This window comes from Python bivittatus, unplaced genomic scaffold (assembly GCF_059951505.1).
Source record: "Python bivittatus isolate LINGU-HERP-01145 unplaced genomic scaffold, Pbiv_v1 ctg000840_np1212, whole genome shotgun sequence".
In the NCBI taxonomy this organism is placed as follows: Eukaryota; Metazoa; Chordata; class Lepidosauria; order Squamata; family Pythonidae; genus Python; species Python bivittatus.
This window is the reverse complement of record NW_028277113.1, coordinates 10,171,616-10,198,474: the sequence shown is the minus strand read 5'-3', so window position 1 is coordinate 10,198,474 and position 26,859 is coordinate 10,171,616. Positions and strand designations below refer to the sequence as shown.

Genomic DNA, 26,859 nt, shown 5'->3' with positions numbered 1-26,859 from the left:
TCAAATCAGTCCAGCTATAAAAGCTAAGCGTATGCATGACTATTTTCAGAGAACAAAGGGAAGGAGGTTTCTCCTTAAACACTTTTTCTTTCACTAAATTCTCAGTATTTATTTTACTATTACTTTTAAGTTTCTCTATAGCTGTGTCCTTCAGAACGGCCTGTACATGTATGCCAACTAGAAGTGTCTGCATGTGGATAGTCAAGGGGGATTAAAATGATGAAAGCAGTGCCATATTGTTGTGGTGCAAGCTTCACCTCTTTTGTATATGTGTTGTGACAAATGTACAAAAGTGGGAGAGCTTCTGCTGTAAAGAGGTAATGCTTCATATCCTGTGGATGCCTCTGGTACAAACATTTCTTTTTCTGTGGTTTTCACTCATTCTGCTCAATATCCCTCATCCACCTAAAGATATCCTACTCCCTAGAAGAACTTTACCCATTTTCTCTTGTTGTTTATGCCTGGAAATGTGTTTCTGAATGCTTCCATGCAACACGCCTTCTGTTATTTCCTTTAAGTTCCATCTCCAAACTTATTTTGTCAACAGTTTAGGTCATTATCCTAGCTCCTATGCTATAGCTAAACCAAAACACATATGAATGAAATAATCATATACAGTGGTACCTCGAGTTACGAATTTAATCTGTTCCGTGACTCTGGTTGCAACTCGAATTGGTCGCAACACGAGGCAAATTTTCCCATAAGGTTCAGTGTAATTACCGTTAATCCGTGCTGGCGTGGAGGACAGGGAGGCGGCTATTGCTTGGAGGGAGAGTCAGGGACGGAAAATGGCCGCGGACCACGTGTCGGGGCGGAAAATGGCCGCGGACCACGTGTCAGGGGTGGAAAAATGGCCACGGACGTGTCTGGGGCGGAAAATGGCCGTGGACCACATGTCTGGGGCGGAAAATGGCTGCGGACCCCGTGTCACGGGAGGGAAAATGGCCGCAGATCCGGTTCGTAACTCAAGGTGGTTCACAACACGAGGTAAATTTTTGGGGCCGGAGCTGGTCGTAACACAAAAAATTCATAAGCAGAGGCATTCGTAACTCGAGGTACCACTGTATACTGGTTTGATTTATCTATGCCTCCTTCCTTCCCTTCTCTTGTTTGTGTGTACTTTTGATCAGAAAACCTGTTAATTAGGAACTTTTTTTTTGGAAAGCACTATGTATTCAGATCATTGTGTATATGCAAATGAACCCAGAAGCAAAACATCACTGTCCTTGTTTCCTCATCCAAAAGAAAACAGTTTTATGGTTGAAACTGCAAATAAATCCAAACTGTCCTTTGTAACCATTCCATATGCTATCTCTGTTCTGTGTAGCTTCTTTGATCAAAGAAAAATAAGAAGCAGAAAAAGTATAGCTGTGTCCTGTATAGCTAAAGGCCCCCAACAATAGAATCCCACACATTGAGTTTAAATAGTCCATAGACCACCATTTGACTTCTCTAACTAATGAGAAAAATACAGGATGGGCATTGTTTCCAATCTTACTCCTCTGAGTTCTCTCCTCTAACTACTCATACCATCTGCAGGCACAGAGCAAGATCCAAAGCCAAAAATGATTAGACAGCAATGGAAAAGCAAAAAAAAAAAAAAACCACCTAAAAGATAGCTTAGGTATGGTTTCTTGCAGCGCATGAATAACATTAGAACATGGAGAAGATGATTAACTACCATACCAGGAGTTATAATAATTTATTTCCAACTCAGTTAATGAGAGAGTAATAAAAGATAGACTAAAAGAAGAGAAGATTCAGCACCTTTTCCAGGGCACTGGACATTTTCTACAAATACTAATAAGTGTAACAGATGCTTTAATATAATAATTCATATATAATAATAATAATAATAATAATAATAATAATAATAATAAAAAATATAATTCATATGCACACCTACATAGATAGGGAGCATAATTAATGTATCATGGTCTCCAACTTTGTCACTTGGTTCAGTCCTCTAGTACTTAACTAAGAGCTGAATATAAATAACAATTTATTACAAAGGACCCACAATAATCATTTATGTCTATCCAAAAGACAGGGAATTTTGTACCTGCTCAAAACCTCTCAGAATAAAGAACAAATAAACAAACCAATGGATCATCAAACAAATCAACCAAGAGTTCTCACTCAAGGCACAAATGACCAGACTCAAATTATCCTACTTTGGACACATTATGCAAAGACCCAGCTCTCTGGAAAAGGCTCTAATGCTGAGAAAGGCGGAAGCAAAGAGAAGAAGAGAATGACCAACAGCAAGATTCAGTTATAGTGGCGATAAGTGCACTGTTGGAAGACCTGAAAGACTAGGTTAGGGACAGACTGTCATGAAGAAAATCAATCTATGTGGTCACTAGGAGTCGAAAAAGATTTAATGGCACATAATCAATCAATCAATCAATAACAAGTATGTTTTAGCTGCAGCATGGTAATATTCACTATGTTGTGTTCACACTAGAATCAAGAAAGGGAAAAAGAAACTGGGAAGGTAATCCAGTATGACTTAAGAGGGCGGAGGAGAAAGAGGGTGATGATACAATATTCCTAGTTTTCCTCTTGGGGTTCATAAATTTTCAGCTGCATGTGAAAAGGGGGGGGGGGAGACTCAATGCAGATTAGGTGCGGGATCCGTATAACTTATGGAACCTGAGGCCTCCTGAATGTCTAACACAAATGAATGGGACTTTATAAAATCACAGGCTATCTAACATTAATTAACAAAACATTATTACTGTATTGTTTGTTTTTCATTTCCCTTCATCCTCATTATTTGCACACACACACACACACACACACACACACACACAGAGATAGGCTTAAAATTTAAGAAAACCTTTCTTAAATCTGATAAACTAGTTTATATTCCACATAAACATCATGCTGTAGTCAATGTGTTAGCCTTTTTTTCTCCAAAGGACAACAAGCAAGGATGTATGCCATTAGCAACAATCTCAGGATGATCTTTAATACCATCAAACAAAGGCTGTTCCATTTTGTTTTCCACAGAAAAAAACTTCTCCGTAAAGAAGAATTTCTAACCTCAGGACAAAGAGTTAAGTTTGGTGACTCACAATATCTTTTGATTTGGACTTAACCTCGTATATATTTAGCTTCCTTTGTTGCTTACTGCAAAAATTCTGCAGAGTAAAATGTATTTTATAGGCCAAATAAGACAAATTATAATAATAAATTATTCATAGCAATAATCAATACAAGGTGATTGATGTTACTAAATTGAAAATATAACTTTACTGCAGTATTTGTTTAAAGAATGGGGTTTTAAAACCTTAATCCTAACACTGACAATCTCCTACCGACAGAGATGGCTCCTAGATTAGCAAATCAAAGCTAAACCACAAGTCCTTTTGTGGCAATAGCAGCTGAACAGAATTGAGCAATCTTTCTAATCTTTGTACTAGGAAGGTTACATTCTCCTTGTCTGACCTACCAGAACATTCAACAAGCAAGGGAATTATTTAAAATTAAGGTGCCTAAATTTGTTAGAATAGACACCCAATGCTGAATATGACAAACTGACTCAATCTCCTCCTCCAGGCAAGGGAAAGACAATCCTATGAGGGAATATTGCTATATTTCCTTTCTAAAACTATGGAGGGAAAAGCATTGAGACATGCTAGTAAAAAGGCTCCTCTGTCCGGGACAAACAGGATGTTTATGATATAATTGGGGGGGGGGGGTGAAGAGATTTCTAAACAAACCAGCTATGTAGTAATGAAAGGAATTATACCAAGCATTCAAGCTCTAGATTCTGTTACTTTAGCTCTAATCTGGTTCTCCCAAAACCCAATGAAAGTACAGATTGTTCTCACTTAGCGATCACTTGTTCAGCAACCATTCAAAGTTACAATGGGGATGAACGAGGAAACCTATGACCGGTTCTCGAAGATGTGGCCATCAAAACATCGCTACAGTCACATGATAGCAATTCAGGCATTTGGCAACCGGCATGCAATTACAATGGTTGCAGCGTCCCACGGTCACATGATCACCATTTGCAACCTTCACTGCTGGCTTCCGACAAGCAAAGTCAGCGGGGAAGTCACCAGGAAAAGGCAAGTCACACTCACAAGGTGTCGCACTTAATGACCACAACTGGTTGCAAGTTGCTGTGGTCATGTGATTTTTCACTTTATGACCACATCACTTAGTGATTGAGTTCCCAGTCCCCATTATGGTTGGTAACTGAGACTACCTGTAAATATTCAGTTCAGAGGTCTCAACATTTAAGATCTGCAAGCATTCTTATCTTCCAGGAAATTAAGGATGCCAAGAATTGTTCTTAAAGAGCCAGTTTTAACAAGACCTTAAGGTGGCAAAGCTAGGGGAGCCTTGACAGAGTCTAGACCTGATCTGAAGTATAGAAGAGTTTGATGACACATTGCAGAACCTGAACAATAGCTTTAATGAACTTGGACTGTATTACTGTGAAGGTTCTCAGAACTTTATAATAGGACTATAAACCTTGGAGCCAGAGACTCATTACTTTGGCTTTAAACAAATTTATTGTTTAATTATTGTTACCACTACTGGTGAATCATAAAATTGCATTGGCAGTTTTATGGATCCAGGCCGAAACATCTTTCATCTGTTTCTTCTGGACAAGAATAATTGAAAGGTAATTCCCATATATTTAAAATCTTTTTATCTGATAAATATTGCTGCTGATAAACTTCCAGCTATGGCTACATTTTGCTCATTGCTTGGTGAACAGTACTTTTGTTTTAGAGTAGCTAAAGGCCAGTTTTTCCTTACTATAAAACATGGGAAGGACTTGAAGGCTCTGTCTTAGGCCTACCAGTGTTGAGAATACATACCTGCAATATTGGCCTACAAAGGAAAGGAAACAGGTCTGTTTGCCAACACTGGAGGAAATTGTTTTCTTGCTTAAGTTGATGAGTCTAAAAACCCTGGACATATATAAGTCCAGTGGAGGACTGTATTCTGGCATATATTATGCACTGATTTGTTCAGAAGACTATTTTGAGTAAGTTCAATAATTAGTCTACCAGGTGAGTATGTCCTAGGTGGGTGAAAAGGGATCACCATTCTCTCCATCAGTGTCCCTTAAAAGATGACAAATGTTCAGTTATTCAGTTCAATAACAAACAAAGCCACACTGTTTACTTGACACTTTTATTGCTGTGGCTTTCTAAAACCTCAAATGAGGATGCATTCAAGCACAACATCTAAACGGGACAGAAAGAAAAAGAGGAGCTGAAACACTAATTGCTTTTCAAGCAATACCCAAGGAGAACAAACAAGAATTCATTCCTTCAGAAAGCTTAATAACTCAGAGCCCTTTGAAACTGTTTTTGGTTTGCTTATTTTGAAGCAGTCACAAAACACCAGCAATAATGGCCTTCAAGTGCCTAAACTAGAAAGGGTGAAGAGGCATAATCTAGGTAATGCTAGAAATTAGAAGTCAGCAATAGAAGTTGACCTTTCTACAACTTCAAGGGCTGCCCGTGAAGAGTATCTGGAAGCTTCAACTGGTACAGAACGCAGTGGCACAGGCAGTTATGTGTACTCCCAGAACAGCACATTACACCTCTGCTCCATGAGTTGCGACATGGTGGCCAGTTTGCTTCCGGGTCCAATTCAAGGTGTTGGTTTTAACCTTTAAAGCCCTTCATGGCATGGGACCTGAGGGACTGCCTTTCCCCGATTAGCCCGCCCCACTTCATCTGGCAGAGAAGGCATGCTGTGGACACCATCTGTCAGGGACTTACATTTGGTGGGTCCCAGCTGATGGGTCTTCTCTGCTGCGGCGCCCGCCTTATGGAACATTCTCCCCCCCACCCCCAAAATTAGGTAAGCGCCATCCCTCCTGACATTCCAGAAGTCCCTCAAGACCTGGTTATGTTACCAGGCCTGGGGGTCCCAGGGAACCAGAGACAAGTCTACATGGCTCCACTTTGAGGTGGATATACAGTGGGGCAAAAAAGTATTTAGTCAGCCACCAATTGTGCATGTTCTCCCACTTAAAAAGAGGAGAGAGGCCTGTAATTTTCATCATAGGTATACCTCAACTATGAGAGACAAAATGGGGAAAAAAATCCAGAAAATCACATTGCCTGATTTTTAAAGAATTTATTTGCAAATCATGGTGGAAAATAAGTATTTGGTCAATATCAAAAGTTCATCTCAATACTTTGTTATATATCCTTTGTTGGCAATGACAGAGGTCAAACGTTTTCTGTAAGTCTTCACAAGGTTTTCACACACTGTTGCTGGTATTTTGGCCCATTCCTCCATGCAGATCTCCTCTAGAGCAGTGATGTTTTGGGGCTGTCGCTGGGCAACACGGACTTTCAACTCCCTCCAAAGGTTTTCCATGGGGTTGAGATCTGGAGACTGGCTAGGCCACTCCAGGACCTTGAAATGCTTCTTATGAAGCCACTCCTTCGTTGCCCGGGCGATGTGTTTGAGGTCATTGTCATGCTGAAAGACCCAGCCACGTTTCATCTTCAATGCCCTTGCTGATGGAAGGAGGTGTTCACTCAAAATCTCACGATACATGGCCCCATTCATTCTTTCCTTTACACGGATCAGTCGTCCTGGTCCCTTGGCAGAAAAACAGCCCCAAAGCATGATGTTTCCACCCCCATGCTTCACAGTAGGTATGGTGTTCTTTGGATGCAACTCAGCATTCTCTCTCCTCCAAACACGACAAGTTGAGTTTAGACCAAAACATTCTACTTTGGTTTCATCTGACCATATGACATTCTCCCAATCCTCTTCTGGATCATCCAAATGCTCTCTAGCAAACTTCAGACGGGCCCAGACATGTACTGGCTTAAGCAGGGGAACACATCTGGCACTGCAGGATTTGAGTCCCTGGCATCGTAGTGTGTTACTGATGGTAGCCTTTGTTACTTTGGTCCCAGCTCTCTGCAGGTCATTCACTAGGTCCCCCCGTGTGGTTCTGGGATTTTTGCTCACCGTTCTTGTGATCATTTTGACCCCACGGGGTGAGATCTTGCGTGGAGCCCCAGAGTGGGATTATCAGTGGTCTTATATGTCTTCCATTTTCTAATTATTGCTCCCACAGTTGATTTCTTCACACCAAGCTGCTTGCCTATTGCAGATTCAGTCTTCCCAGCCTGGTGCAAGTCTACAATTTTGTTTCTGGTGTCCTTCAACAGCTCTTTGGTCTTGGCCATAGTGGAATTTGGAGTGTGACTGTTTGAGGTTGTGGACAGGTGTCTTTTATACTGATAACAAGGTCAAACAGGTGCCATTACTACAGGTAACGAGTGGAGGACAGAGGAGCCTCTTAAAGAAGTAGTTACAGGTCTTTGAGAGCCAGACATCTTGCTTGTTTGTAGGTGACCAAATACTTATTTTCCACCATGATTTGCAAATAAATTCTTTAAAAATCAGACAATGTGATTTTCTGGATTTTTTTCCCCATTTTGTCTCTCATAGTTGAGGTATACCTATGATGAAAATTACAGGCCTCTCTCATCTTTTTAAGTGGGAGAACTTGCACAATTGGTGGCTGACTAAATACTTTTTTGCCCCACTGTATATCACTCACTCTCTGTGCCTGGGATTTGTATATTTTGTTTTTAATAATATTTCATCTTTAATACTGATTTCTGTAATTTTATAATGATTGTTTTATGTATGTGTTGCTTTTTGATTATTGTATGCTGCCCAGAGTTGCTTTTCGTGAGATGGGCATCCATATAAATTTAATAAATAAATAATAAAAAACAAAACTTCTACATGGTCTCAGCTATCCATTCAACAGCCCTATAAAACTTGCATTCCCATATTTTGGAGAACAATAAAAGATAAAATAAACTAAATAAAAACATGGATGTCTGCAGGAGTGGCTCAATTTCTTCCCCCATTATCTTGTACACTAGATTTATAGAAAGCTACCCTAATTCTTTAAACCAGTTTCCTTTGATGTCTGAAGCAACTGTAGCTATGAAACTCTTCAGAGCAGAATATTTTAGTTTGCCCTTAAACTAGATATGGAATTTGAAGCCCTCCAAATATTGATGGATCCCCTCATCTCTCCTCATGGGTTGGGTTGCTAAGATTTGTGGGAATTGGAAGTTCAACTCACCTGGAATCCCTAAGCCACTGTTTCTTAGTTTAGATGTCACCAGCTTAAGAACCAAAGATTAATTCCCACATGAGCAAATTTGAATTTGGTGATAGAATTCTCAGTTTAGGAGAGACATGAATCTGACAGACATCCATGCTCTCAGCTCATCCTTAATTGCAACTTACACTATGCCACCTTTCAAGTGATGCTTAAAGTGGCAAAAAAGATTGCTGACAGGAAAACAGCATCTAACTTAGGTTCAGGTAAAGCATGAAAGCAAAACCGGTACTTCAGATTTTACAGTGGCATTGCCACTAATGCATAAAGATATCACATATCACAAAAAGAGGCTCTTTGAACCCTTTGTGTGTATTGCATGATTACTGCCCCAATTAGAACTGAAAAGAAGTACAACAAAGTAAAATAAAATGCCAGAAAACAAAACAGAGTTTTTTAAACCAGATGCATATTCTACTCAATGCACTTTTTCATTTGTATCATTCAGAGATGCAGTAGACACATCGGAGCTATCCTTTGGAGTGGGGTGGGATCCTATCTTTGGGGAGCCCCTTATCCTTGTTGTGGACCTTTTTCTGTATTACCTTCTTCCAGAAGGATGATTCAGTCAAGCTAAGAGTTAATCTTACAGTACTTTATAAAACAGGACACAGAGGATCACATGACAGCTCTGCAAATGTCTTAGGGAATGGTGCATTATTGTTATGTAGTAGTAACAGTAGCAGCATCAGCAGCATCAAGGTCAGTCAAAGTAGCTGCCTTCTAGGGCAGGGTTCCTCAACCTCAGCAACTTTAAGATGGGTGGACTTCAACTCCCAGAATTCCCCAGCCAGCCATGCTGGCTGGGGAATTCTGGGAGTTGAAGTCCACCCAATTTAAAGTTGCTGAGGTTGAGGAACCCTGTTCTAGGGGACTGAACCATAATTCCCTGTCAGGCAGGCTTATTCAGAATACTGAAGGCTCATTGCAAACCTTGGTACACCTTGACTGGGGAAACGTTGTGGTCTAGGTGGCACTCTTGAAAAGACACTAGCTTCACCCAGGACATGGTAATAGATTTAACTCAAGAACTTTCCCAGCTCCCAGGAGCTAGCAGTGGAAGAATCAAGAACAAGGCTGAGAGAGATAATGTGTTTAATTGCAGACACAAGAAATCCTAATAACATAGATAAACTATAATGCAGAATCAAGAAATCCAATCTGCTATATATAACAGCCCCAAGCTGTTAAATTTTAGGTCTCGTTCTCCTGTCCTAAAAGGCAATGGACTTTTTACTGCTTGTTTCTTGACCATGGATGTGGAAGGTACCTGGACCATCTTTTGATAAATGTCCTATCTTATCTCTGGCTCTTAGTGTCTGGTTTGGCAGCTTCAGCCTCACTCCAGGAGACTGAGTCTCTGAATTCCTCTGTCCTGCTCAGGAAGATCTTGATAGCTTGTCTAATGTCGAGTGCTTCTCTAATTTGGGGTTGGAGCACAAAATGGAGCTGTGAAAAGGCCCTCTTAGCCGCCGCCTTATGTCTCTTTTAACACACGCATACATATACACACACACACAACACACACTCATTTGGTTAATGTGCTCCCCATTCATAGAGCTGATAGTTAAGTAGACAGACAGATAGAGCTGATAGATAGATATTAATCTAAATGTTAATTATTTCATGGAGGGCTTCCCCATTTTAAAGTCTACACCATTAAAGCCAGAACTGAAAAAAACAGCTGCAGTATAGTAGTAACCAGGACCTGTGAAGCTGATGGGAAAACACACCTCCATCATTTCACACTTTTCCTTCAGAGAACAAATACACAACTGTATGGGAAGCAAGGCAAATTCATATTATCAGCATTATTTTGAATAAAGAGAAGTTAGGAAAATAAAAAATACTGTGCAAGTGTGACATTTAAAATATCGCTGAAAGATGAGTAATTCAGACTTATTCATTTGCTAGTATGAACTCTTGAGTGCACAGTCTAGCAATGATTACAATTTTAAAACCACTATGGTATGCCCCCAAAACACAAGGTTTTGGCCACATTCTTACTTGGACATTTCTAGAGAGCAAGTATGGGTAACAGTAGGAACAAGAAACAAAACAAAGATACTAGCAGAGAAACCAGGTCTAGCTCTGGCCAGGAATCTCACATGATAAATCTGTCCATTATATAATCATTTATTTACAAAAAGAGACTTTATCTCCAAGTAATCCAGGGCACAGAAAGGATAATAAAGACCAGACAAACATCCAGTTCTATATACGACTTTGCCCTTAAAGCCATGCATAAAAGAGAGACTCTTGAGGCACTTGGTAGCATATGAAAAGGAGCTTTTTTATAATGGCTCTCAAATAAGGATCCCAGTATTGAATACTTGGCATAAAGCATTCTACAATGCCTGCTATTCTCTACTTCATCCCCTTATTTTCTCAATGGGCAGCCTACAACAGAGTATGCATGTGAACATGTGGTACGTGTGTGGGGAGGAACAGAACAGCAATCTAATCTCAGCCTTTTCAAAGTAAATGGATAATTGTTGAAGTGAATTCTGCATACCTTGAATTCAGCATAATTTATGCCATGTTGTATTGTAACAGAGGACAGTCAAACTGTGAGTATCTTATTCTGTCTGCATGGAGCTTGGGTACAATGTTATGAGGTTTATCCTATGTTTGCTAACATTTTCAGAGAAGAATAATGAATGTATTACATAATTACTCCTTTCTCTTAGTCTAATTTATCTGGAATGCTTTCTTTCCAGTTTTAATTAAGCTGTTTAACATAATCCCCAAACTCTACACTCTGTTGAACATTAACTATGGTACTTCAACTAGCAAGCTTCACAACCCATCATGTGAAGTTATCCATGGCTTGGTTCAAACAAATCAATATTAAGCACAATCTGTCAGGCTCTGAGAGTGAACAAGCTGTAGCTAACCTAAGCCAGCAGTGAACATTTTCAAATTCCTTCTCATGGCTGTCCCAGAGAACAAGGGATCACACAAGACCAATCTTCCCAACAGTCTGTTTTCTAATCTTAAGTCTTTGCAGTAAGTTGCCTACAACTCCCATTTTCCCCAGTTGTACTGTGAGACTGGCAGAAATAAAGCACAACACATCAAAAAGGAACAGGTTGTAGAAGCCTGATTTAGTATGACATATGATCTAGCACAGTGATTCCCTGACTGAGCTTGTGGGTTTACAGACAAGTGAAACTTGTCCCGAGGCCAAATCCAACACTTAACATTTTAGAATATTATCCTCCACAGATTTCTGATTGTAACAGAACTGGGGAAAAAACTGCATACATTAATTGCAAAATCATTGTCACTTAAAACTACATATAGGAAAGTTAATTGAACGCAACATTATAAATTGACAGGAACATATGCTCTGTCTTGCATTGCCAAAATTCTCAACATCAGTAACTGACAGGTTTTTCACAAGCAAGTATTGTAATGAAATGATCTTTTTAAAAATCCTGACATTCTTTTGCCCCAATAGCCAGGGAACTACCCCTTTGGGAACTAAAAATTTTAGTTTCCTCCACTGTTCTTGCTTATGTAATGAAAATGAGTAACTAATTTAAGTGACCCAGAGGCATTGATATTTAGCACTATCAATTTATGTCTTGATAAGCAGTTGATCTGGTAGCAGAATTAAACTAATTAAAATATCTAATTAGAAAGAATCAAAGAAAGTTTAATTAGATTAAATAACTTTTTTTTTCAAGTCAAGCTTGATTTCTGGTGACTACGTATCATTTACATTAGCCTAGTAGACAGCAGCATTTCTATCAGATTGTAACAGTGTAAATTCTCCTAAATTTGGGGGAGACAGTCCAGTCATCAGGAGACCATTAATTCCAAGGGAAATTATTCCAAGGGAATTGATTTGTTCTCCTTTCCTATTTTGTTTTATTAGAATTAGTAGAACTAGATGAATTATTCATCTAGCATGATTATTTTTATGTCACACCTGTGCCCAACTGTGAAACATTTTATCCTTCGGTGGACTCTCCTCAAATAATATTTTCAACCTTGAAGGTGAATTCTTTCTCTCCTGTTAAAGAAGAATCATTTGTATGTTCAGTCTATTTGCAGAAATGAAAGTTCAGTGTCATTTTAACCTTGCTAATTTGCAAGGCAGCACAAGCAACTCTGTGTTTCAACCCAACATGGAGCAAAGGGATGAGTGTTGGAATTGCTGATAGCACGGTTTGTGTGAGGGGAATAATACATAATGAAAACTAACCATTACATTACTGACAAACTGTACTGAAGACACAATATCAGAGATTATTTCTATTTACAATCTGTGGTGATTATTGTCATGTAGTTAATAACCATCTTTTAGCAAGTAACACTAACTCCTAACATACTTTGTTTGTTTTTGGCTTAGCATGATGCATGAACCCACTTTTTATGATTTACCATTATGGATATAATGTGGCTTATTCAACAAGCCATGTGAAAATATTCTGGTTTAGCATTATATGTGAATGCAGCATGAAGAAAGAGAGGTGATACACTCCTGGTATTAAGGGGTTTGGGTCCAGGGACTTCAGTATATTTCTTTACTGTCCAAAAGTTATTCGGGCAAGCCAGCAAGAACTCGTTAGTTGTTGAAAAAGTGAGTTATTTGGATGGCATCTAATTCTTTTTGTGAATCACAGAGACCATTATGAAGACATTATGCATGAAATTTCTGGATCAAAACACTACGGGAGGGAGGGAGAGAGGGAGAGAGAGAAATATGCTGTGTGTGCATGTATGTGCAGGATGACCTAGATCAAAGGTTCCCAAAGTGGGGGAGGGGGTTGAAGAAATTTCAGCAAAAGGATGTGAAATTTTTAGAATGATACACATAGTGGGAAAACTGATGGGGGTGAGCAGGATGATAAATACAAAAGTTGCAAAAATATGCAGAGGGAAGATTGGAAGTGGGTATCTGAATGGGAAGAAGAAAGGGAAGGCACTGCAAAGATCAACAGCGGTTGTGCAGCAGGAAAATTAATGGGTGTGCAGAAGGAAGATTGGGTCTCAGAGGCTGATGGGAAGATTGCTGGCAGATTGCTGGGAAGATGGGTTGATGGCTGTAGTAGACATTTGAATGGGAAAAGTTAGGGTTTCTAAAAATCAAACAGGACCGTGATCTGAAATGATTAGGAATCTTTGATCTAGATTTTTTCCAATGTGTAGGGTTCTATGACTCCTACATTTCCCACCCACATTTCTATTTTCATTAAGATACTTTGAGAGAAAGGACTTCCGGGTGGAAACATGGTAGACTAGCACATCTCTGTGAAACAGTGGGGATGGTGCACAGGCAAAGACTGACAGCTGGGTAATATGCCCGAACTAACAGGGCTTCTCTGGACAAGGAGAAGCCATGAGACTGCCCCCACGTGCTCAGTGGGGGGAGGGGGAAGCTCCTCGTGAGGAAGCCTGCAGGGTGCACAGGGACCCTGTAGGTGACCTGTGGGTAGAGTGCTGGGAGCCACAGGAGAAGACACCATGCACACAGCCTCGTGCAAAGCCTGCTTAGAGGACACTGGGTCTGCCCAATCCACTTCCTAAAGCACATTTAAATGGAGCAAATTTAAAGTGAAAAGAGACCTTCAGAGCAGCAGAGCACCTAAAGCTATCTAGATGAATGTACCTTCAATCTGGGAATGATTAAATTAAAAGGGAAGGAACCAGTTAGAATTAAATGCGAAAAGCTTACCGGGATTTTGGAATAAGAAAATTAAAAAATGGACTAAAGGGGCAGTTAAATTAAATAAACAGATAATACCTATCTCTGCGAGAAATAAGAATGCTTCAATTTGTCAAGGAAGCTGATTGACTGTGTCAAACAAAGAGATAAGCAGAAAAAGAAGGGAAACATGACATTCTGGGAAGACCGTGTGATTACGGAAGTATAGAGTGCTGAAAGGGACTAAAGCGTTATGGACGTGGGGGGAAAAGCCTCTTTTATTTTTTTCTCCCCTGTTATGGATTACAAATTTAAAATAAAGAAAAATGTATTATTAAAGGGAGTGAAAGTTATAGAAGGGAGGAGAGGATTGTTGGACCACTCCAGAAGAATATATTTGTTTATGACAAATTCATAGAAGAGGATACCATTCCGTCAGCAGCAAGATTGTTATATGTATATAAAATGGAGATATATTGAAGTACCCACAATGGAAGATAAAATAACAAGTACTTTTGCAGAATACTGAACCTTTTTTCGACTTTTTGCTGAAAATGGAAAGAGCCAAAATGATTATTTTTAGACTGGAGGATTGAAAATGTGTTGAATAAAGGGATGAAGGGATTATCATTATGTTTAAGAGGGAGGAGGGATAACAATTTTTATAACTGCTATAATGAAGGTCAGAAGACATTTCTTTAAATATCTTTTTTTTTCTTTTAACTGCATTGTTTTCTGCACTTTTTTCTTTTCTTTCCTTCTCTTATATATTTTTTATTTTCTTTTATTCAAGTAAAAATTCTCAATAAAATTATTTTTAAAAAAGATACTTTGAGAGAACATGGCTAAAAACAAATACCTGAGATTTTGTCTTCTAATTTACCAAGAAAGTCTCTGTCTTTCTCAAACTGCATTAGTTTATTTCACAAATTTCAATTCAAGAAGAGACATCAAGGGACAAAGTTATGGACTATCAGTAAGTGCTCCTGCTATCTTCCTTAACTTGTTAGTCACATGCATATTCCACTAGAATATCTCAAGCATACAGTAAATGGTACCTATTAGGCATATATCTAATGCTAGATCACATTGGACAGAGAAAGGAGAACAATTTCTAGTGAGATGGTACACCATTAAGATAACTATGAAGGCCCTCCACTAAATGGGAAAAGCAATATAGTAGATATCACAAGGGCCCATCCTCATCAGCAATTATCTGGGATTCTTACTGGGCCTTCAGAATTGTTCAACAGGTCAACTTTCTAAGAGATGGACCCAGCTTTAGATAATATCCTGGTGATGTGCGGACAATGGAAGCTCAGTCTCTGTCTTCATTTGACCATGAACTCACAGGCACTTTTCAAGACCTCTGTAGCTTTTAGAAAAGATTCCATTGAAAACACTTCAAAAGCAAGCTCAGAAATCTTTAGAATAATAAATGCTTAACAGTAGGCCAACCTTTTCTCAAAGGTTTTCAAATCAAAAACAAGAATTCTATTATGGGCTGAAGTGATTTACCAGACAACCTTTTCTAAAATAAACATGCCTTTTTGTTTACAATTTAAACATCTGCTACATGTCTTACAAACATTTGCATTTCTATAATACCAAGAAATGTGTTGCTGTTTTTTTTTGTTTTTTTTAAACAAAAGGCTTTAAAGTGTGCCTATTTCTACACTGGCTTACACTAGCAGGTTTATATATCTCAGCATTCAAAGAAAAGAAGATGTTGCTGTGATTACATAAAGAAATGGGCTTACACTGGCAATTTCCCAACCCAGCTGAACAAAGAGAAAGCACAGGATGGTACCAAGTAATCTCGTGCAATCAGTAACTTAAAAAGCTAGCAACTTCCAAACATTCTCCCTATACTTCTAAACTTCATGGTTTTACATTATTTGCCTTACTTTCCAATGCAAGATATTAAAATGAGTTAAGACAACTGCTATCTCAGAGAAAAGACAGCCAGAATTAATAGTCGTATGCAACACATGTATACTCTGATTCTCCTTAGGAACTTAAGGCAGCTCACACAGCACTTCTTTCTCCAATTTACCCCCCCAAAATTACTTGTGAGGCAGACTGAGCTAAGAGACAGCTATTGGCTCAAAGCCACTCAGTGAGCTCCCAAGTCTGAGGTTGGATTTGAACCAACATCTCCCCAGGCCTAGCCCAACACTGTAACTACTGCACTATGCGTTATTCAATTCTATCTATGATTCACAGTTACAATATATTCCAAGCAATGAAGAGGGGAAAGGAAAAGAAAGATACGGAGAATCTCATGGATTGTTGAAGAGTTTTCACTTGGCTCCGAATATCTATTTGCAAAAAAAGGGAGAGAGAGAGAAGGCAGAGAATGTAGTACACATACTTAGAATTGTCACATTAAGACGACTTTTACTGTAGGATGTGCATGCACACACGTTGAGAATTTTTACAGGCAGACAAGCAGAAAACTAGCATTTTCTGAAGTTGTAAGATAAAGATTTCTTATAATCTTATTATACACAATGTAACTTAAATACAAACCTATGATCAGTATTTTACTCAATGTAACACTTTCACATAGACTATTTCTATATATACAGCTACATGATATTGGTCAGGATGGATTACGCAAACTGCTCAAATTGGTTGGTATAATGTAATACTTAGTACTACAAGTGGCAAGTTAAAATATCCTTCTGCCACATAATTAAATGGTCTTAAAAAAACTATTCTTTCTCAGCCTCCACCTTTGACTAAGGGCCTAATTGTGCTAGGCAACATTCAAAGAGCATTGCCTTCCATGCCAGCTCTGTCAATCATCCTGGTTGTCTACAGGATGATTGACAGGATGCTAGTGATCTGCATAATTAGAAAAATGTTAAACCTCCACTTACTTTTGAAGCTTGTCGAAGCCACCGTAGGTACTCAGTGAAAGTGTCAAAGCAGATGTAATAACTCTGACTCTGAGGTCCAGAGGAACTAAATGCTAAACAGTGCTGGTGTTTTTTAACTTCTTCTACCTGCATGGGGATGGAGGGAAATAGAAATATTTTTAAAAATAGAACTTCTAAGACAGAGGTTGAACCTCTAAAATGTTAATTCATTAGAAATATAATTAAGAAAAAAACCCACAAAGATAAATAGGCTGTCAGCATAACAAAAGAAATGTATACATTTAATAATAGGAATATGAAGTTGCAAAGTTTAGCTCATTTCATTGTGCCAAAACAAACCAAAAGCCCTAATAAGTCTTCAGGTCATATTTTATTTATTTATTTATTCATGTATCTGAGACTAAGCCTCAAATATTATAATGGCCATAATTCAAGCATATGATACATGGGATTTCACTATCAATTGAGCAGCTGTAGGAGAATTCTCAACACTTCATTTTACTTTTACTGCAAGACCTAACTAACAAATTGTCAAGAAACAGCACTTTTGTTTTTCCTGTTCACTATATACATCATATTTAGATGAATGCAGATATACAAAGCTGAAGTTCAAATACAGTGGTATGTAACCTGTACTCCTGATGTAGAGGGGAACATACAAATTAGCTGGTATCTTCCAAGATACATGAAAAATGCTTAGTAATGCATCCCCCAACCTCCAATTTGATTTCCAGAAATGTTGCATATCAGATTCTACCTTCTCTCTTTACTAGTAAACAATCAAGTCTCTTATGATCAAGCATACTTAAATCTAAAAATGTTATATGAAAGTCTAATATGCGCCAGAACAACAACATACTGAGGTTTTTTCCCAAACAGATTATATTCATCTTTCCAAGGATGAATGAAAAGTTCAAATGAATTGTACTTTTCATGCCTATTTGGTCCAGCATTCTCTTTCCTACATGCCACTGGGAAGCCAGTGTAGGGTATTAGGACTTGCTCAGCAAGTAACACTGGGAAGCATCTGCTTCTAAATCCCTAAGTAGTATATAGCTATCATGGCTGGTAGCAACGACTGGAGTAAGGTTTGCAAAGAGAAGGCAAACTCTATACAAGGCTTCTGTTTCAGAGGCAGTTCTGTTCACTGTAATACGTAATACAATTCTTGGAGAAAAGTATCCACTCTGTTAATGTGCTAGATCAGCTTTCCACATCTTGATGTTCTCCAATATCCATGATGAAATAAAGATGGGAGGATTCAGTATTCAACATGGTTGGAAAACACCATGATGGAAATGCTAACTTGGTTTGCCATGATTGCTGAATACCTACAATTCTTTGAATGATTAACAAGGCACAAGGACAATTGAAAAGATGTAAACCTGTGTCTTTTGGAAAACACTTGCTTCTGCATAGGGAATAACACAATTACCAAGTTGATGGATGCAATCAAGAAAATATTTTGCCAGCAAAGGGACTGAATTGCTGGTCAACATGTGATTGTACCTCAAGCAGGCAAATCCATTCTATGGCAAATGCACTGAGGAACATGGCTGCTTAATCATCACAAGGACTCATTGGGCAGCATTAATGAAATTACCAATGACTTACGACACAACCTCTCTTCCCATGCCTGTAACTTTTAGTTACTGTATAGTGAGCACAATGTTATAGTACCAGGGAAATCTGGTCATCTTGTGGCTTCAACGATAATAATAACCAAGAGAGGACAATAACATTGATCACTGAACTCCAAATGGCTGATACAGGATTCCTGCTTTTAGATGCTAATAAAGCTGGATATATTTAAAAGGCAACACTATTCCACACCCTCAGAACATTCTTTATGTTCTATAGCTTAAATCAGAACCTCACAGCCTAAAGATTAGGTCAACAGAGTGTGACTTAAATGGGGTTATGTATGTCTAAGCATCAGAACTGTTTTCAACATTGAAACAACTGGGTCTCACAACAAGAAACCTATGGATTAGCTTGGCTCACTAGAAATAGACTGTGGGCATTCTTCTCTTGTTTGAGATTATGCTTATGTCTCCATGAGTAGCCACTGATTAAAAGCCCAGATCAGGGAGGTTTGATTGGAGAATGTATGCTACCTATGTTCCCAACTTATTCCCCAAGCGTAATAGAAAATCAGTCACTGCCTTCAAGAGCAAACAGTCTGCGGGGGAAAAAAAAGTGATATGCAAAACAACCCCCTTTACTGATAAATACAAAATGAATATGCCACCTAAAAACAACAATTGCACATTATTTGGCCAAATAAAGAAGAAGATTATAGTGAAACTGAAAACCTCACTAGCACATATCCTATTGTACAAAGATGGATATCTATACAGTTACTTATATCAACTCCATTGCCTGATACAGTTTCTTGGTTTTAAATCTGCTATTACAGACTCCAGGTTTACTTATTTTGGATACCAGAGGCTACAGATACATACACACACGCAAACATTTAGCTATACAGGTAGTCCTCAACTTACCACCACAATTGGGACTGGAATTTCCATTGCTAAGGCCAGAAGCCATGTGTAGCAAGCATTCGTCAGAGAAGCTGAGTCAACCTCCAGCACTTTCCCATTGGGCAAAACTGCTTCCAGCCTTCCCCATTGTCTGGCACTCTTATTTGTGCTCATCGAAGAAGCTGAGCTGCGGCTGCTTTTTATTTTTATTTTTTTTGTTTCACAGCATGAAAAGGCACCAAAGAGTGTTTGCCCTGGGAAGTATCTTGTGGAAGTTGAATCCTCACTCAAGTGTGGCCTTTTAGGGACAGTCCCTCTCCCTTTGGATGGGGAGACAAAGAAGGTGGTGGCAGCAGTCCTTGCAGAAACGGAGCCCCGCATGGGAGGCTGCATTTGCTCTGCTAGCAACCCCCCATTTGCGTGCTCATTGGCTGCAAGGAGCCCAAAGCCCAAACCCTCTTCGAGGTCTTTTTTCCAAACTGGAGGGTTGGATAGGGGGAGGAAGTATGGACTTCAGTTTGCCTCATTTCCTTGGGTCTTCCTTTGGCAGGAAAACCCAATAGGTGAATGAGGGTTGGGAAGAGGGGCGAGGAGGCACAGAGAGGAGTAGAGTAGCAAGGTCAGACCCCAGTTTGGCTCAGTTCTGCTGGATCCCTTCCTTACAACTCCCAGGCAGTTCCAATCCGCGGGTGCAGTCGAGGCAGCTTTTTGGCACGCTGTGGCTCAGGGGCTGCTTGCTGCCCCACAAGGCAGGGTGCAGGGTGGCCGAAAGGGCAGAGATGGGGGGAGGTAGGTGGGTGGGTGGAGTTGAAGCACCCCTGTGGTAAGTGCGGGTGGGCTGCTAAGTGCCTGAATTTTGATCACGTGACCGCAGAGGTGCTGCAACAGCCATAACTTCCGGCACGGGTCATAAGTCCCTTCATTCAGTGCCGCTGTAACTTTGAACAGTCGCTGAACGAATGGTCGTTAGGTCGAGGACTACCTGTACTAATAATGAGGTTTCCAACATATTATGTTTTTCTATGCAATTGCTTTTTTGAGCAAAAATAACAAATATGGATTGATAACTATTCTTAAGATTACAAATGTGCTTATACTTACTCCTAAACATGATGTGTTTTGCTTCTTAAACATTGCTCTTGCATTTTTTGTTGGTTTCTTTTATTCCTTATTATGCTATTTTTTAAAATTTTGCTTTTGACAATGTACTTTTCATTTTAATTATAATAAAAGTAAATATATATAACTATATATACAAATACAGTGAAATTGTCAACTTGCCTTTCCACCAATTAAGGGGAGCACATGCATTTTTCCGGTCTGGCTCTCTTTCACTGATGACACTATTAGGCACGTCCCGCAAAGGATAACTTGGCGTCTTGTCCATCTGTTGACTGGCAAATGCATTTTCCCTTTTCTAACATTGTACATTCCTGAGAGCTGAATCCGTTCAGAGTTACCAGTGCTGTGGGGCTTTCCTGAAATGGAAACAGCAAGCAGCTTTATCAGTCAGTGTGCTTTTCCAACTCCTCTTCAAAATGCATTAGACAGCACAACAAAATGAAGGCCATATCCCCAAAGATAGATTCAAAGACCAGCATAACTTCAAATACATGAAAAATTACTGTCCTGCAAATTGCTTTTTCAAAATTTTAGCTCCAGGAATATATATATTTTTTTTTAGGGGTAATAATCTTTACACGCAAATAACCATGTGAATATAAAAATCTCTGAACAGATTTGCAAATGTTCTGGTTCCCAGGGACTCTGCGGTAGCTTAAATTGCATCAGAAGCATAAGAAATGTATCAAAGACAGCAGGACAGAAGACAGAGTCCTTTGCTGTGGTGCCTTTTACTAGAACCCAAACTCTATTTGATGTGCGTTCTTACAACTCAAGGTTGAGACAGTCACTTGACAGAGGTTTTAAAAAACAGAAAAGGTTTAATTAAATACCAAAATCACATCAGGGATGAACATCTAAACTTTCAAAAAACAAAAAAACCCTCAAGATTAAACTATTATTAGAAAGCCTTCTGAAGAAAGAACTTACCGAATACCAATTCCAATGTTCTGATACAATGCTCAAAAGAAGGAGGGTCTTAAAAGAAATAATGAACATTGTCTGCTGCATCTCTGCCTGCTTAACACAATATGGACCATGAAACACCCAAAGAATTTGATTATGATGGGACAACTCTCATTTATATTACAGCAGCAAGACTTTCCCACATAACACATAGTACACCATTTCTTTAGACAATTTCCTTACTAAGAAGGCCAAAGGTGAAAAATGTGAGAATGCTACGTAGCATTCCAGTTACAGGAACCATGGACGATAAGTTAGATAGCACTAATTAATGAGATGAAGCAAGCTCTGCCAAGATTTTGCTGGACGAGCAATTTTCACTCATTGTCCTGGCCTCAATATCAGACAATAGCCTTCTATTTGACTTTTGCCATGCTGTGCCTATTTCTGATCTGCAAAAGCACAGAGTCCACTATTTCATGGGCATATTGCCTGTACTAGCTGGATGTTCCTTCAGAGTTACAGAAATGGCATCTCAGTTAATTCTGCCATGGCCAAGATATGCCCAAAATAAACAACAGAGATATTTCTCTCTTATCCCCTCTCAGTCAAAACTGCTTTAAAATTTTACCAACCAGAATCTTCATATTCCATCAGACTTAATAATAAAATAGGATTTAATACAACATAGTAAAAATGAGAATACTAGCAGTACTACTATTTACCATAGTAGACTAATCCAGTAGTAATATACTAGCTTAAGCTGGAATGGCCAAAAGATACTACCTAAGTTACAAAAGCAGAATTGGTCCTGTCATCAGGAGGAATAAACTAGAAACAGAAGAGTGTAAAGTATGATTACAAGCTGAGCAATGTTTCATGGATTTAATTTAAAACATGTATTTAAAACCAATCAGTACAAAAAATTATTCCATTTGATTTTTCTGCTTCTGCTTAAGGTAACAAAATTAATTACGCCATCATGGAGCAAAATCAATGGGTTTGGTTTTGAACAGAAAGTCCATTTGGGATTGTGAAATATACCCCAAAGCATACCCGAGATCCTGGTAACTGGGTGGTATATAAATATATCTAATAAATAAAAGAAACAGACTTTTTTTATAGAAAAGATTTTTTTAAACTATGTACAGCAAAATCTGTGTATCTCACCTAAGGATACTGGGGAAGAGGTAATGAAACACGTCAAGGCACAATGACAAAGCATCAACAAATCTGGCTCTCAAAATATTGGGGAGTGGGAGCCCAATACACAGAAAAGCTGGCCTCTTCCTTTTGTGATCCAAGTTTCTCTCTCAGCCACTTTTTGGTCTTTTAAATCATGGTAGCTTTTGATTTGTAACTCTGCTCTTATTTTTAAAAAGCACATTCTATCACTATGGCTACTTCATTTTTTCACTGGAACACATACAGTTTGCAGTGACACCAACTATTTATTTTGCCAACATTCAGTGAAATGCCCACTCCCCAAATTGCTGCCCACTTAAAGCACACACACATCCAAAGAGGACAATTCAGGTCAGCAATGTCAACTACCACTGGGTTGAAAAACTGAAGCAATTAATCATCCTACAGTATTCATCATCCTACAGTATTTGCAAAATTTGCAATACTAAACTGACATTAAGGTTCTTTTTTTATCTCATTTTTGGATTTGCAGGATAATTTCACCAAATAACTAAGTTGATGTATCACAACAGACAAGATATCTTCATTCCTCCTGCCTCCTAGATGCAAGACTATTACCCCCAGACTTTTATACCTGTAAATAGGTAATCTGTAAGGAGGGTAATTGACATACATCCTCCTATGCCCACAAAACGTTATTATAAACTGGGCATAATCCACTGTGAACACAAAGGAGAACATCTTATTCTTCAGAATGAATTAATGGTAGAACTTCAGGGGTTCCAGCCAAACTGGGTGAGATTCTATGCTGTACTTTCAATAGATCTACAGAGCATCAGTTTGGAAAAGCCTATTTTATAACCACATGTAACCTTTGTCTCACTTTTTTATATATAAAAACCAAGCTACAAGATCAGCAAAAAGGCAAGCTGGTACATACCAATATACTTTGTATAAACAACTCTCTCCCACTAAAAAAAGAAAATGAAGAACTGCTCTGGTGTGTTAAATAATCAATATATGTGGTCACAGGACAATCAAGTAATTAAACAAAGAATTGCTAAATGGTAAGAACTTTATTCCCCTAGAATTCTAAAATAAGATAGTTGTAAAAAGTCACAAAGATGAGGGATTTTAAATATAATTAATTTTCAAAACTAAATCTTCAAAGGACTAAAGCTTTGTTGGTGTTCTGTAACTTTGAAGTAGATGAGAGAAGGAGACTGGCAATTACCAGAAAAGAATTTAAGATTTAAAGGAGTCTGAGAAGGCAAAAATGGAATAAATACAGTGCATTCGGAAAGTATTCAGACTCCCTTCACTTTTTTCAATTTTCTTATGTTGCAGCCTGATACTACAGACATTCAAATTCATTTTTTTCCTCATTAATCTACACTCAGTACCCCATAATGACAACGTGAAAACAGAATTTTAGAAATGTCTGTAAATTTATTAAAAAGGAAAAACTGAAATATCACACGTACTTAAGTATTCAGACCCTTTACTCAGTACTTTGTTGAAGCACCTTTGGCAGCAATTACAGCCTCAAGTTTTTTTCGGTATGATGAGACAAGCTTTGTACACCTGGATTGGGGGATTTTCTGCCATTCTTCTTTGCAAATCCTCTCAAGCTCAATCAGGTTGGATGGGGGCTGTCAGTGGACAGCCATTTCCAGGTCTCTCCAGAGATGTTCAATAGGGTTCAAGTCAGGGCTCTGGCTGGGCCACTCTAGAACATTCACAGAGTTGCCCCTAAGCCATTCCTGTGTTGTCTTGGCTGTGTGCTTAGGATCGCTGTCATGTTGGAAGGTGAACTTTCGGCCCAGTCTGAGGTCCTGAGCGCTGTGGAACAGGTTTTCATTGAGGATATCTCTGTCCTTTGCTCCATTCAGCTTTCCCTCAACCCTGACCAGTCTCCCAGTCCCTGCTGCTGAAAAACACCCCCACAGCATGATGCTGCCACCACCATGCTTCACTGTTGGGATGGTATTGGGCAGGTGATGAGCAGTGCCAGGTTTCCTCCAGATATAACGTTTAGAATTGAGGCCAAACAGTTCAATCGTGGTTTCATCAGACCAGAGAATCTTGTTCCTCACAGTCTGAGAGTCCTTCAGGTGCTTTTTTGCAAACTCCAAGTGGGCTTTCATGTGCTTTGCACTGAGGAGAGGCTTCTGTCTAGCCACTCTGCCATAAAGCCCAGATCGCTGGAGGGCTGCAGTGGAACTTTGTCCCATCTCCACACAGGATCTCTGGAGCTCAGTCAGAGTGACCATCGGGTTCTTGGTCACCTCTCTTACTGAGGCTCTTCTCCCACAATTGCTCAGTTTGGCCAGGCAACCAGCTCTTGGAAGAGTCCTGGTTGTGCCAAACTTCTTCCATTTGAGAATTATGGAGGCCACTGTGCTCTTGGGAACCTTCAGTGCAGCAGATATTTTTTTGTAGCCTCTCCCAGATCTGTGCCTTCCAATAATCCTGTCTCTGAGCTCTGCAGGCAGTTTCTTTGACCTCATGGCTTTTGCTCTGGTACAGTATGCATTGTCAGCTGTGAGGCCTTCTATAGAGACAGGTGTGCCTTTCCAAATCATGTCCAATCAATTTAATTTACCACAGGTGGACTCCAATCAAGGTGTAGAAATAGCTCAGCAACGATCAAGAGAAATGGGAGGCACCTGAGCTAAATTTCAAGTGTTGTTGCAAAGGGTCTGAATACTTGTGCCAATGTGATATAAGTTTTTCCTTTTTAATAAATTTACAGACATTTCTAAAATTCTGTTTTCACTTTCTCATTATGGGGTACTGAGTGTAGATTAATGAGGAAAAAATGAATTTGAACAACTGTAGTATCAGGCTGCAACGTAACAAAATTGAAAAAAGGGAAGGGGGTCTTTCTGAATGCACTGTATATTGGTAAATTGTAACCTTTTCTCATCTAGCACAACCACCTCTATTCAGCTTAAACACTAATTGTCAATCTAAACACTGCTTTAGGCAAAGGATATGTGTAAACTAGCTTGAGTATGTTTATTGGTTTGTATCTAAGAGTTATTTAATTAACACCTTAATGTTTTAATTTGTCTAATACGCATAGCCACTTTTGTGCCTTTATGAGATCAATCAGTTACTATGTGAGTACTATGAGTTTATGTTTTATAACCTTAATAAAATTATAAAGTATATCTGGTTTTTAAAAAACCCAAAGAGAATTGGTATTACCTTTTTATCTTGCTTCCAAGATATGTTGCTGAAAAAAGGACATGTCTCTGGCCAGACCATGCAACTTAGTTATGTTCTCACACCTACTTCAATCATAGCAGCATTATAATACTATTACAAGACAACTTCTTCCCCTAGAGCTGTGTTTCTCAACCCTGGCAACTTTAAGATGTGTGGACTTCTACTCCCAGAATTTCCCAGCCAGTAAGGTTGAAGTCCACACATCTTAAAGTTGCCAAGGTTGAGAAACACTGACCTAGAGCTTTCACAGTAACAGTTTCTTACCACCTACTGTTTCTTCATCTTTCTAACACACACACACACTCATTTTTATGGGCCATGCTTCAGAGAACATAAAAAGACATTTATCTATCACTGCTGAGGCAGAAACAATTTATCCACTAAGACAGCAGGTACCTTGGATTGGATATTACAGATGTGAGCATTTCTTACTATCCCTGTCCCCCACCCCCACAAGCCTTTCCAGCTAGAAACTTCAGACAAATATGGAATTACATTTGAATATCTACTTTCAGGCACAAAATACAATGTCTTCATTCCCCACACCTTCAAGAAAAGATGGGTTGGTAGGGCTACCTTAAGACAGGTACTGTAAAGATAACTAAACTAAGGATATGTAAAGACTTCTGATTTTTAAAGCTATACAGAAAAAGTACAGAATGTGGTGGCCGCAGGACTCAGCTCTCCTAGACCCATGTTTTAATTTAAAAAGGGTGGAGAACCTGTGGCCTTCCAGATGTTGCTGAAGGATGATGAGGGATATTGTGAATTCTGGTTTGGCAACTTTTAGAGAGCTAGAAGATTTCCCATGTCTATTTTAAAAGAAATAGCAAGTTACTTCCTTTTATGGATATTGGGGAGTGCCTGCCAAAACCAGAGGTGGCATTAACATTTCATCAGTTTCAAAAGGTGAGCTTATTTTCTTGCTCCCTTTTTTCCTAACAAACAAAACCAGAATTCTATAAAATAGCAAAAGGTATAGAATTAAGTAGGATAAAAAGAGTTCTGCTAGTATTGTTGATTTGCATAAAATTTCAACTTTTGTTATTACAGAGTTGATGCCCTGAATCAGTGATTCTCCAAGAGTGCAGATTCACCAAGGTTGTCTGCCACTGCTTCCCCCCACATTTGCCAGTGAAAATCATAGTCATGCCTCCTCATCCTGACAGTCTGTTGGCCACCTGGCTGTTGGTGCATGTGGGAAAGAGGTGGGCAATAGCTCTGCCAGCTATAGGTTAATGACAGGATGGGACACCCCATGTTCACCAACCGTCA

The 26,859-nt window shown here is 39.0% G+C and overlaps 1 protein-coding gene across 1 annotated transcript in view; it reads right to left on the bottom strand.

Annotated features, from left to right (window-relative positions):
• PHLPP1 (PH domain and leucine rich repeat protein phosphatase 1) overlaps positions 1–26,859 on the bottom strand; it is a 162,464-nt gene that overhangs the window by 65,310 nt on the left and 70,295 nt on the right. Inside the window, exons 2-3 of the mRNA XM_088130885.1 lie at positions 20,454–20,654; positions 16,691–16,812 (exon numbers count right to left, since the gene is read on the bottom strand). Of these exons, the coding sequence (XP_087987011.1) occupies positions 16,691–16,812; positions 20,454–20,654 (323 nt within the window). The remainder of the gene's footprint in view (positions 1–16,690; positions 16,813–20,453; positions 20,655–26,859) is intronic.